General features: G+C 43.0%; 1 protein-coding gene across 3 annotated transcripts in view; it reads right to left on the reverse strand.

Annotated features, from left to right (window-relative positions):
- Positions 1-6247: 6247 nt before the first annotated feature.
- The window catches only part of CACNA2D2 (calcium voltage-gated channel auxiliary subunit alpha2delta 2), a 523930-nt gene continuing 517067 nt past the window's right edge, over positions 6248-13110 (reverse strand). For all 3 annotated transcript variants that reach the window (XM_033140620.1, XM_033140619.1, XM_033140617.1), the window contains 5 exons: positions 12633-12688; positions 11824-11947; positions 10501-10610; positions 8088-8176; positions 6248-7265 (listed from right to left, as the gene is read on the reverse strand). In XM_033140620.1, the coding sequence (XP_032996511.1) occupies positions 7137-7265; positions 8088-8176; positions 10501-10610; positions 11824-11947; positions 12633-12688 (508 nt within the window). In that variant the 3' untranslated portion in view covers positions 6248-7136. The remainder of the gene's footprint in view (positions 7266-8087; positions 8177-10500; positions 10611-11823; positions 11948-12632; positions 12689-13110) is intronic.

Genomic DNA, 13110 nt, shown 5'->3' on the forward strand with positions numbered 1-13110 from the left:
TACAAGGAATCACGCACACAATATTTTACAAAGATTTTAGTCTTTTTTAAAATTTTCCAACTCTTCTGTACAACAAAAAAGAGATTAAAATAATAATTAAAAAAACCAACCCTTTTTGAATTAGCAGGGGGAACAAAACTTTCAGATGAAGAATGTTAGGAATTGGATCCCAGCAGCTGTAAGGACAGCTACTTCATGTTTTGCTTTTTCCCTTTTGTTTTTTTTAACTTAAAATATAATATAATATATATATATATATTTATAATTATGTATATTTGTGGTTTTTTTTCCATTTTTCTCAAATGAGCAGCACCCGACTAGACTACAGATTTACACACACTCCTGGTAACACAGAGCCAGCCATCTGGTCAAAGCACAGTTCCCATAGACATAACCAAACACACACTGAAAAAGCTACAAGCAAAATGACCTTTAATCAACCTTGTCATTATTAGTGAATCTCCTCCCTGCCTGCTTGGCTCTGGAGTCAAACTTCCAAGACCATGTTCAGGATTTTCATGGGACCCCCCTCCCTTTCCCACCCACCTACCCTACCACAAATTGTTTTGCTCAAACGGATTTTAAAATGGACAAAGCATGTGAGGTGGGTTGAATCATTGCTATGTCTCAGCAGTACTGCTAGTCACATGTGAGAACAGACTGGGACATAGGGAAGCCTGAACTAGCCTTCGCTCAGCCCTTTGAGATCTGCTAGGAGGATGCCTTATTGGGAATGGCCAGCAATCTCAAAAGATTTTACAAGCTTCTCCATTCTACAGACTTTCCTGTACTGGGCAAGTCTATTGCTCCCTACATACTCCCATCTTGTTCAGCTTCATCCTCCTTCAAGGTCCTCTCCAGGATTCAGAAAATCACCTTGATGGTCAACCCAAGTTCACAATAACACACACAATCTCCTTGCTGTTTCTCTGTCTCTTTCCTTGCCGATTTCAGATACAGTACTTCATGGTAAAATACCTCTAGGCTCTCCAGTTTTATGCTCCCAGAAACTATTTCTCCATTCTAAGAGCTTGGGAAGCTATTTCCATTCCTTTCCTATTATAAGATAGGTTACTATGATTTGCAAGGTTATCCATTTTTCTACGTTAGAGATAAAAGGCAAGCAACCCCATCATGCTCTTGGCTTCCCTCAATCTGTTTGTCTTTGTACCATCCCCATCTGTCAGCAGACAAAGCTGAAATGGAGACAGACTTGCAGGCAACCCATGGGTGATTCTGACTGGTGGAGGCATAGTTCTGACCTAGGGGGACTCTAGGACACCCTACAGATAATCTGAGTTTTGCTGGGAATGGGTTTCCCAGCTCTGATTTATATTTCTAAGCTATTTGGAAAGAGCTGGTTGTTGCGTAGATCATTCTTGTACACTCATTTATACATAACACCAGGAGATCTCATTCTTAAAATGGCAAATATCACTACTGCAGCAGGGGAATAAACCAGCACAATTTCTACCCATCTTCAGACTTGCACATATTGGGATGCCATCAACTCATGCACAAACAACAACCTTAAAAATAAAAAGGAATCATCCACTTGCATTGAAAATAGGGCAACATTTTCTCATCTTAGGAAAAGTTCACCATCCAAATACTTGCCTGCTTTGGCTTTGAAACCTAGAGAAACAAGGCCTTTGTTTCATAACCATTGTGAAAAATGTGAGGGAGGGGTGCTGTTGGGCTGTATGATAGGAAAGGGGTCCTTTCACCCCAGTTCCCTTTTGCCTTAGCTCTGACCCAGTGACATCTAACATGGCTTCCACAAATAGAAATGAATGGTGTGGGAGCAGTGCAGCATCTCCATCACATCTGGTACTGATCTCCTGACCAGTCAGTCAAGAGGCTGAATGCCATGGTACCCAGGTGTGATGAGGGTAAGTACTCCAAGTGGAAAATGTGCTGTGTTGCAATCTGTGCTCTGTCTGGTGTTGGCCTACTGGACATCTTCATTTCCATCTCCAGCGTTCTCTGTTCAGCAGTCTTCACTCCTCTCTGACAGGGAGGCCAGAGCCAGGTGCTGGGAAGGTCTATAAGCTGTAACAAGGATAGATGTGCTGCATGGAAATGCAGTAACAGGCAAAGCTAATCTCCATAAGGTAGACTGGAGGCTTAATGCACCACAGTTTCAGTTGAACAAATGCCACCATCATCAGCAAGGATTCACTGAAATCTAAGCTAGTAGGAAAGCCAGAGTTCCACAAGTTTAGGTAGCAGTCATCGGAATCACTGCATGTCACTGGGAGACTATGAGATATCAATTGGGACATTGTTGAACAACTGCTAGCATGTCACAGCTAGAATGGATCTTAAGAAACTCTTCCATATTACCTCCAGTGTTAGATGCAAGATGACTTGGCATACTGGTTGCCGGGGGACATCAGTGGAAGAGTGCTACTGAACTGATGTGCTTGGGGGTTTCCCAAAGGCATCTGATTGGCCATTGAGAAACAGGATGCTGGACTATACAGTCCTTTGCTCTGACCCAGCCCAGCTGTTTCTGCCCCCCCGCCCCCCCCCCAGCAGCACCTACACATCTTTCTGCCTCACAACTTTGCTACCGGTTGTAACCACATGTGAGAAGTGGAGCAGCTTTTTTAAAAAAACCTTAGGATGCATACAGATGTATAGGATTTGAGTGCTGAACCACCTGTGTGAGCCTGCTTCAGGGAGGGACCTTGGTAATATGCCGCCCTGTCCCTACACAAGGCTGGAGGCATGAGGTTCTGACAGGGTCCTGGAATCCTCCCACTTCCTTCCCAAACCCCGGTAAGCAGGAGGACTCCTGGAACCCTGTCAGAGCCCTTCCTGAAGCTGGGCAAGTGCTTACTGGGCTTTGAGAAGGCGCCCTTCTGGGATGCGTGCCCAGTGCGGCTGCACCGCTCACACTGCCCTAAATCTGCCCCTGCCTGCTTACAGTACTTTTTCAGGTGTATTGTTTTCTTACCCAGGTTGAGCTCAAGGAAACTATCTCTACGTGGTTGGAGCAGAAGCTAGCTGTGCATAACCCTGGTTGGCTGGAACCACTAATGCTCCAAAATCACGTCAACATTTCAACCTTTAAAACACAGTTCCTACATTAAATTTAAAAGGGGGGGGGTTTAACTGCAGAAAGATGCATATGCTTTAAAATATATTTTTTTAAAAGTGGATATCCCACCTGAAGGTGGGGAAGGGGCAGGCCTGAGAACTGAATTTGTGGTCAAATCAGTGGTATGTATGCCTTTTTTGCAGCAAAGTGGCCAGAAACAGGTTCACACCAGGGGAGGAATGATGGCGATTTTAAGCTATAGCTGTACGAATTATGGATGCAAAACACTTAGCTGTTGCTATTATTATTTCTTTATTTCCATTATCGGCTGTTCTGGGCATAACTCTAACATTCCCAGCACTGCTGCTGATATAAATGAACGGTGAAATATGCCTGGAAAATTTGTAATGAGGCTTTGTTAGCCATGTACAAGTTTGAAAACCACTTCTCTAAGGGGATCAGTCACAGTTCAAACACCAACACAAAGACCTTGATTTGATCCCAGTGGATAGTAAACCACTGTGAGATAGCAACCAACTGAGAAGTGGTAGCCATACTGTCTGTGGTCTAAAGTGCTCCAAAGTGGGGCAAGGCCCTTTTTATGAAATCATCTCTCATTCAGCTGACAGGCACTGGCATTTCCCAATCTATGCTCCAGCTTTCTCCATCCCTGAATCTTACTAATGAATTGGCTCCAGAGCACTAGCCAAATAAAGTCACAGACAAAGTGGTGTCGGGGAAGACTGCTTTTAGTCAGACCAAAGTGGAAATGAACCTGGGGGGTTTCAGCCAAGCACACTATAGACAGTTGCTCACATCACAAAAAACAATCACACAATTTGGCACAATTTGGCAGTCTCTGCTCAGAAGAGACTAGCAAGATACTGGGACTGTACCCACAACTAGTACACTTGATTATTACTGGAAGTCTACTCAAGGAGTAATGGTTCTGTCTCTCTACTGTGTGTCTGGTAGAGTTGGAGCTATTTGTAACTTCCCAGTTTGCTTCTCTAGAAATCACAAGGCCAATGAAGCAAAACTATTAACCTTAGCACCAGTGGTATCATTGTGTATATAAGTCAGCTTGGGGAAGAACTGTGGGAGACTTGGAGGAAAAAGTCCTTTCAGACAGTATTGGTGATTTGGAACACAGGGCATTTGGTGCAGGATGGGGGAGGGGGTATGTAGACAGTGGATTTGGGACAGAGCTGGTTTTTGAAAGGTTAAGAAACTATTTCTGATCTCAAGAACAAGGATCACTAGAAAGAAAGCAAATGCACCTCAATGTGTGTGCTAAAGGTTTGCTTCCAGATCTCAAATGATTTTTTTCTACAACAAATAGTTCCCTCTTTCATGTATTTACCTTGCATATGACAGCAGTGACCTGTTTTTTTTTAACCCCCATTCAAACCAGACCAGACCAGGAGTGTAAAAATCCATTTTCAGCTTTCTCTGAAGATACACCTGTAGTGCATTGCAGCATGTTCTTTGGGACTGTTTGGGCGAATCAAAACCTCCCAAGATGAATCTGGTTTTTAAGGGGGTTCCTGCCATTTGCGTTGCAATGAAACACCTTAACAGTGGGGCCACCAGAATCTGCACAATAAATTGTGATGTAACCAGCATAGGAGTTTGGCATGCCATATTCTTTCCAAGAGACTTTCCCTAAAATTTTGGCTTAGTACTGAAGCACCAAACCAGGGTTACAGAAAGTTCCCATTCACACACATTGTTGAGCAAGTTTTCTTTGCCTAGAAACTTACAGATTCAAGTAACCGTCCCACCGTTATTTGCTTTCTAGAGTTCCTTCTAACAAGGCAAATGGAATTCACAACATTGTAATTACTCACAATAGGTTGTATGCCAGGATTTGGATTAACTGGAAAGAGAATTTTTGTTGAGGAAATGAGCATGTGAAGTCAAAATGAGGTGCACCAAAATATGCACGACATTTCATCCTCCTATCACATCACAATGTCCTGCAAGGAAACACCATCAGAGTTATTGACAGCGCACTTAACTGCTTCCTACTGATGGGAGTTGCATTACACTGTTGCATAGTGCTGCGGCTCTTCACATTGCTCAGATGTGATTGTGGCTCTGACATCACACACAGCAGAATCAAGACAGGATCCTTCCCACTTTGCTGGCTACTCTGAGTACAGAGGCAATGCATGGGGGGGATATTTGGCTGAAGAGAAAGAAAACTTTGAGTCCTCTGGGGACTGAAAAAGCCTTGCTGTTTTCATTAAGTGGCAAGGTATGTTTATCACTGTATGTGCAGAAATAACAGGCACAAAATTGGATAACCTGCCCTCAACAGCAAGCAGCTTTTGCGGCGATTGGGTGATGAATTCAAGTTTTACTCGTTTTCAAACCTCCAACAGCATATGTGACTGCTTTCAGTAATAATCCTCCCAGCCATGAAATATGTACCTGCAAAGTCATCTGAAGTGTTCTGTGGGTTTGAGGTGAATGGCAGGTGTCATCATGACCTTCACTACGATGCAGAGTTCTTTCATCTTTCTCCGCATGGACACTGGAGAAAATTAGCTGTCTGCAAAACATCTGCTTTTAGACCTCTAGTTGTGGCCCATTGCCCACCACTGTGATTCCAATACTGGATGGATGGAGGGGACTCTAAAGGTGCAGTCAGGTTTCTGCACAAAGTCCAGGAAGAAAACCTTTAGCTATCACCTTCTTGGTTTGGCACACATTGTTGCTGCCAATCATGGTGGACAATTTCCTTTAGAAGAAAAGGGACAGTGTGAACTGGGAAGAAGGTCACCTTTGTCTTGGACAACTCTACCCTTTGTCCACCTCAAGGGTAGAATGCTGCAAAAATCCCAAAATGAAGTCTTCAGTGATTTGGGGGAGCAGAAGAGATCATCTTGTTTTCTTGATGGACTTAAACATTTCTGGGCCACGCAGGGAACAGGCTCAGCAAGGGGGGAAAATGAAGCCAGGGACTGCTGGGTTTTGGGTATGTTTCTTGCCCACTAGAAATATTCTGTCTTGCTATTCATTTTGCTAAAGGCAGTGAGAGCCACTGTGCCCTCCAACCATGCATGGGTTACTAGTATGCCTAAGGATCTTCACACACCTCCTTCTCCCCTGCTTGCTCTCCAAGTCCTCTCAGTAGGTGTGAGTTAGTTTAAATAAATAATACTGACCATAAAATTCAAGTCAATTTCTTTTTTCTCTTTTCTGTGTCTTTGTTGCTGACAACAAATACTATAATTTGTCAGGATAAAATGCTTGGAAATTAGATGTAAAAAGATCTAGATTAAAATCCTCAGGCTAAAAATAATAATTTAAAAATTGATTTGAGATGGGATCTAACTAATGAGAGATTCAGCAGCGATGGCCTTGGAAAACACAGAGCGGGCTGGGTGGGATGGAGATGCCGTGGTGACATCCTAGGATTACTTTTGAGTTTAATAAGCCATTTAAATTGGCTGAAAAGTTAACTAGACTACAGAACCAATTTGGCAAGAATATACCATTTTTTCCCTGTTCTATTGAATAATTTTGTCTTTGCTGCTGTTTGCATGATTGGGATGGGAAAGAATATTGTTTCAAACAGAATAGCAATTTGTCAGCATTGTTGATTAAATATCTTTAAGACAATAAAATGTCAAGACATATCCTGATGAAAACTGGCAAAGGTCTTCCCAGAATTCCATGGATTCAATGGGGGGGGGGGACTTACGAGGCCGCTGTTCTTTTGTTATTTGGCCACAGCTCAATGGGTGGAAAGGGGAGCAATGAATCAAAGCTCAAGGATGTTCACTGTGTGGAGAAAGTCGCAATGGTTTGTGCTTCCCAAAGTCTTGCTCAGAGCTCTGTTTGCACAACCTGCTGTGCAGAGACACTGGAAGGGCAAGGAGAGGATGACAGGAAACAAGAAACAAACAATGAGAATAGCTTCTGGACTTCTGAATGGCGAAAGAGAAGGTCCTCATGAGTGAGTGCCAAGGTGTAACCAGAGCTGATGGGACTAGGCAGCTGCCCTCTTCTGGCAAGTCGAGGGAATGGAGATGGTGCACAAAGCAAAAATGAATGGGCTAGACTACTGTAAATGGATGTTTCAAAGGCAAGACACCAAGGGCAGCGGATGGCGACTGGCAGTCAAATAGAGGAGGAGGAGCTGCAGAGATAACAAGATACTCAAAGAAGGTCTAAAGGAGGCCCCTCTTCCACAGTCTGAGGTATCTTCCTATGGAAACAAACAAACAAAAAAAGAGATAATTTGGGTCATTCCATATATAGGCACAAATAAGTTAATTCTCTGCATGTTTTTCAATGTGATTTTCGAAAGCTGTTTAACATGAACTACAATAGTCTTTATGATTCAGTAGATACTCCATTCTCCCATCCTAGGTCCATTACTCTCTGTACATATTCTCACAGTTCCATGCTTGACTCCATGCTTGGCCTCCTCTGCTCCCAATTTTTTTGGCTCAGCCCCCAGGATTTGGAGCCCCTGCTTGTTCCTGATCTCCACCCTTTACAGTGCATCTCGCTACACTGGGACAAATTTTACGAGGAACGTTACCCCACAGTAAATATGCCATTTGAATTAGCAGGCTAGAGCGTGAGTAGATGGGACTAGTGGCCTGGTACTTCAGCTTCCTATTGCAAGCAGTACTCTGACTGAATCCCTTAGGGACATAGGAAGTTGCCTTATACGAAGTCAGACCATTGGTCCATCTGACTCATCATTGCCTACAATGACTGGCTGTAGCTCTCTAGGATTTCAAACAGGAATTTCCTCCAGCTCTACTTGGAGATGCCAGGTATTGAACCTCAGACCTTCTGCATGTAAACAGGTGCTTTCCCACTGAACTACAGCCCTCCCCTACATACAGCCCTGATATGGCCCTTCATATCAGTAGAATGGTTTGACAAGGAAAGCTCTAGCCTACAGATTCAGCCTTGGGTTTCTCAAATCCCAGTCAACTCTCCTAGTGGAGCAAAGCCACTTCAGATATATCCATGCACTCCATGTATCCACAAGGTAGTCTTTCCTCCTACTTACTGTTGCATTGTAGTCAAAACAGATGTGGGGACCTTTCCGATACCGTGGCTTGTCTACTAGTTCACACTGGTTGGGATCTCCCGGTGGAGCTTTGCAATGTCAAAGAAAATATAGCACAAGGCAATAAATACACTTGTAGTGATATGGAAGAGGGGGAGGAGAGGGGTCCAAGAAAGGAGCCCTTGATTATGGAGACTAGCAACCATAAGGACTGCTCTGCTGGATCAGACCAAGACCTTCACAGGGGTGGCCAGGTCCTGAGCTTTCCCCTTCCCCTTGGGCCTGGTGGGGGTTGACAAATGTCTGGTAACCCAACATCTAAGTAAATAATTGGAAGTTCTCTCTTGCATAATACTAGAAGCTGGGGCTATCCAACAAAGCAGAATGTTGGAGGATTCAGGACAGACAAAATAAAGTCTTCACACAGCTCATAGTTAAACAATTGAATTTGCTACTACAAGATGTAGTGATGGTCATCAATTTGGATGGCTTTAAAAGGAGACTAGGCAAATTCATGGAGAATATCAACAGCTATCAATTATTATGGCTGTATATGGTCTCTGGTATCAGATCTGGTCTGTCTCTGAAAATCAATTGCTGGGAAACATGAGTGGGGAGAGTACTGCTGTACTCATGCCCTACTTGTGGGGTTCCCAAGGGCATCTGGTTAGCTACTGTGAGAACAGACTGCTGGACAAAATGTGCCTTTGGCCTGATCCAGCAGGCTGTTCTAATGTACTGTCTACACATGGTTGCATATTTTCCTTCCATGCCTACCAGTAGGTAGGGATCCTTGTGGGGTTCTGTTCATGTGAATTTAATTTGAAAATGAGAGTTATCACATGGTATCTTTCTGATGAAGCATTTATAGACATGTAACAAAAAGCAGCGCATATGAATAAGCTGTTGCCCTCTCCCTGTGAAAAGTTTCATGACAGACGTTGGCCACATCCACACTGCTGGTTTCTCCCATTACTGTAATGTTTTGTTTACTTGTAAATCCACACAAATGCAGTCATGAACCCCCAGTGTTTCCATGATTGGTGCCTCTTCAGTCCATTCCCCCTCCCAATGTTTTCCAATGGTTTTCCTGTTTCTTGCACTATAGCTCTGCAAATATTTTGTGGTTGTGCTTGTTGTGTGGAAGCATGGCCAGATCATAATGGTGTAAATGGAGCAATTGCTGTGACACTCAGATATTATTTGATAAATAATGTTTCTAATGTAACTAACCTGGCTTGTAAGGCCTAATGCTATTGTGACTTTTTCTGGTCTTTCTGCTATTTGAGTATAATGAAGCCATAAATCCAATGGAAGCTAGAATGTGAATGTGTGTGAGTGATTTCCTGTTACAGGGAAGGAAGAGAGTGCCGTGGGAGTGAGAAGCAACTGGAGTGAATAATCACCATGTCTGTGATCAGGCAAACATAACAGCAGCCAAAGCAGCACCGAGAGGCACTGGTGTCTCATCAACACATTACACTTGAACCAGCCACTCAGGTTGTATATTTGTAAGTATGAATGCATGTTAGGTGCCTTGATTCATAACTGAAGCATATTGCAGGGTTAAGAGCACTTACTGCTATATTCTGATTAATAAAGCTTAAAATTTTTACATTGCAGTGATACCTCGGGTTACAGACGCTTAAGGCTACAGACTCCGCTAACCCAAAAATAACGCTTCAGGTTAATAACTTTGCTTCAGGATAACAACAGAAATCATGCTCTGGTGGCGCAGCGGCAGCGGGAGGTCCCATTAGCTAAAGTGGTGCTTCAGGTTAAGAACAGTTTCAGGTTAAGAACGGACCTCCGGAACGAATTAAGTACATAACCAGAGGTACCACTGTAGAGTGTTTTTTGACTCCACCTTGCCCTGTCCTGATCAGCCAGAGCTCAGCCAATTTGATAAACAGATTGCACCAGGAACCATGCCTATAAAGGGGCCACAAGTTTTAAAAAGAAGTTTCTAGCTCTCCTGGAAGGAAGGTTATGAAGCAAAACGTGCATGTACAAAGGTGTGTAGGTATCTCAATTCGGGGGGAAAAGAAACTTATCAAGTACCTATCACCCAAAGGGACTTCACACCCCACCGCTTGCGTTAAGACTTTCATATGTGCATGCCAACTGATAATGTGGGGGAGGTGGAGGTGTGCCCTGGAACAGCCCATGTGACCTGAAAAGCACCACCCACTTTTCATGCACCTCCCACTCCATGGGCCATGGAATTGCACAATGAATACAGTCCCATATTCATTGGCATGTAGAAACAGAGCAGCAATTCCACTCTCAACAAAAACAACACTGCAATGCCGAGGCAGGGGGGAGAAGGGGAGGGAAGGGTTCCAGTGTGGTTGGGCCCATTATGTTTAACCTGATACCACATCATGCAGCAGAGCTGAGAAGCAAAGGATACCCTTTATCTCCGCTTGGAGAAGCTTGGTGGACTCACACTGGCTGCATATTGGCTTTTCTGCTACAACAAACAGAAGGTTGGTGCGAGCAAGCCTTTGTGCATGGAATAGCCTAGGGAAGAAAAAGAAAAGGGCGTGGGGAAAGGAGGAAGTGCTGCTATCATGCTGATTTAGTACTATTTCTATTTACTGCAGATTATTACAACAATTCAGCTCATAAAATAAAGGTTAAAGTAACATTTGGCCTTATGGCAATAATACACATGCCCAAATACAAAATATATGCAAACTGCATCAGATAAGAGCTGTATGTGTGTGCAATTTGCCACTTTTTAACCTTTCTAAACACATGCAACTGGCAGTGGAAGAAGGATCAGGCCCCACTCTTGTGTATTTGGAAGGGAAGCATGACTGCTAATATAGGAATACACCATTTACTTTTGGTCATGATTATGCTTGCTTCTTTATTTATCTAGGCATTATCCATCATATGCATTTAGGCCCAAAATACAGCTTATTTTAAATGTGTTCTCACACCTAATGTGACTGCTTATTTTATTTAAACAATTAGTCACCATAGGGCAGGGGAGAGACCAAGACTGTAGGGAAAGGATTTAACTCTCTCCTTCCCCAGTGCAGTCCCGATGAACACCCACCAACCCCAGCTCCTATTTCCAGTTGCTGTCAGCCAGAGCTTCCCTCACAGTGTAAGCAACAGTTTTAGAATGGGGTGATTTTCATCAGAATGGTGGTTTGTGTGTATATAGGGGTAAAAACTCCTCACATTGACCTGTCGTGATCCTGATCCTGATTGCCCCCAATCCTCCTGTGGCATCTACTTTTGCTTTTAAAATAATGCATTTAATATAATGTATTGTTTGGTTTAATATTCTAATTGGCTTAGTATTCATTCTGTCTGCCTAGGGCAACCAGATAACTGGAACTCTTTGAGCAGGGCAGCTAGGAATCTGTCCACCTTCGCCAAACTTCCAACTCCTAGGATTTTAATTTTTTTAGCACCATGATAGTTAAAACTGTATAAAAATGATATCAATCTGTAGTGTAGACACACCCACCCCCCAATTCAGATCAATATTGCCTGTTACTGGAAAGCAATCTACCTGCATATAATCCCACCAGGATCTCTTGTATCTTGGCCAAATACCACTCACTGCCCTTCACTAGTTTCTATACTACTAATTCTGGTGATCATTTTTAACCCTACTTTGAAAGAGACCTGAGCCAGAAGGGATTACCACCTTCTAGGGACCAACAGCTTTGATCAGCTACTATGAATCTTTATAGCAGGGACATCTCCCACTGACCTGGAGCAATTTCCACAGTCAATGATGGTGTTGTAGGTGTAGTCAACTGTGCTAAAATAGTATTGGGTCTGCTTCATGATGCAGCTGGTCTCTTTGGATTCCATGCTGTCAGCTGCGACATCCTCTGTTCGGACACACAATACATACAGTTGGAAATAATGGAAGTAGCAAACATTTATCCTTACTGAATCATCTAACTTAGCTGTTCTCCTTTAATGTTGTGTCTAAGGGCTTTAACCACACATTATGTTAATTATAGGGCTTGCAGACGTGTCAGGGGATTAAAAAACAACACCTAAATGCAGTCCCCACCAATTTCCATGGGAATAGCAGCACCTGGGTAGGGTTTTTTTTTTTTTTTTTTTTTTAAAACAACCTGTGTGTAAATTATAGGTGTGGCACCTGCACAGTGGTGGCTGGTGATATTTTGACTTGGTAGGACTACAGTTTTTGACCTTGCTGTTTTCATCACAATAGGAATTGCACAGCACTTATTTAGAAAAGCGGGCCATTACACATGGGCAAAATGCCATTGTCTCCTCCTTTCTAAAGACAAAAAAATCAATTATTCTATGCACATCTATGGACAGGGAAAAAGCTCCCATGTAACAGGACCCAAGTATGGTTTTCAGACAAGATCAACTCCATACCTCTTATTTAGAAATTAAGCCATATCACATGACCCAAGTTTTTGCATTCATGTAATGCTTACACCTACACACCTGTTGCCAACCCCCCCCCCCAATATTACACAAAAACTTTAAATGTGAGGAAAACTTGCTTCCAGATGCATGCAGTAGGGAGCTTACCTGTTTGAAACCAGCTATTGTAGGTTAGTCCATACAAGAACTGCTGAAACAGAGACCTTATAGAAGAAAACAGCAGAGCTATTAGGTGAAGAAAACAAATGCAGGTCACCAACCCAAATAAGTTCCTTGGCTTATGGGACCAAAAGGATATGAAGTCTCACTTTTCCAGGCCAAAAGGGTAGAAAGTAACAAGGAACCTCAAGATCAGTAGTTCTCAGACTTTTTTGTGGGCCACTTAAAAATTGTTGGGAGTCTTGGTGGATCACATAGTAAACTTTCTTGTTTTTGTTCTGCCCAGTTATCACATCTTTTAATAACTACAGTGTTGCCTTATTAATTGCTTTCAGTCTTTTAATTAAAAAACAATGCTTATAACTGTAATTTTAGAAGACTTCCCTTTCTAATGTGATGTGAGCTCTGAAGTCTGGTGTCACGTTTGTCAGTTTACAAGAGGGGGTGCAACTGGGTGGAGGCAGGG

The sequence above is a fragment of the Lacerta agilis genome, chromosome 2 (assembly GCF_009819535.1).
Source record: "Lacerta agilis isolate rLacAgi1 chromosome 2, rLacAgi1.pri, whole genome shotgun sequence".
Taxonomy (NCBI): Eukaryota; Metazoa; Chordata; class Lepidosauria; order Squamata; family Lacertidae; genus Lacerta; species Lacerta agilis.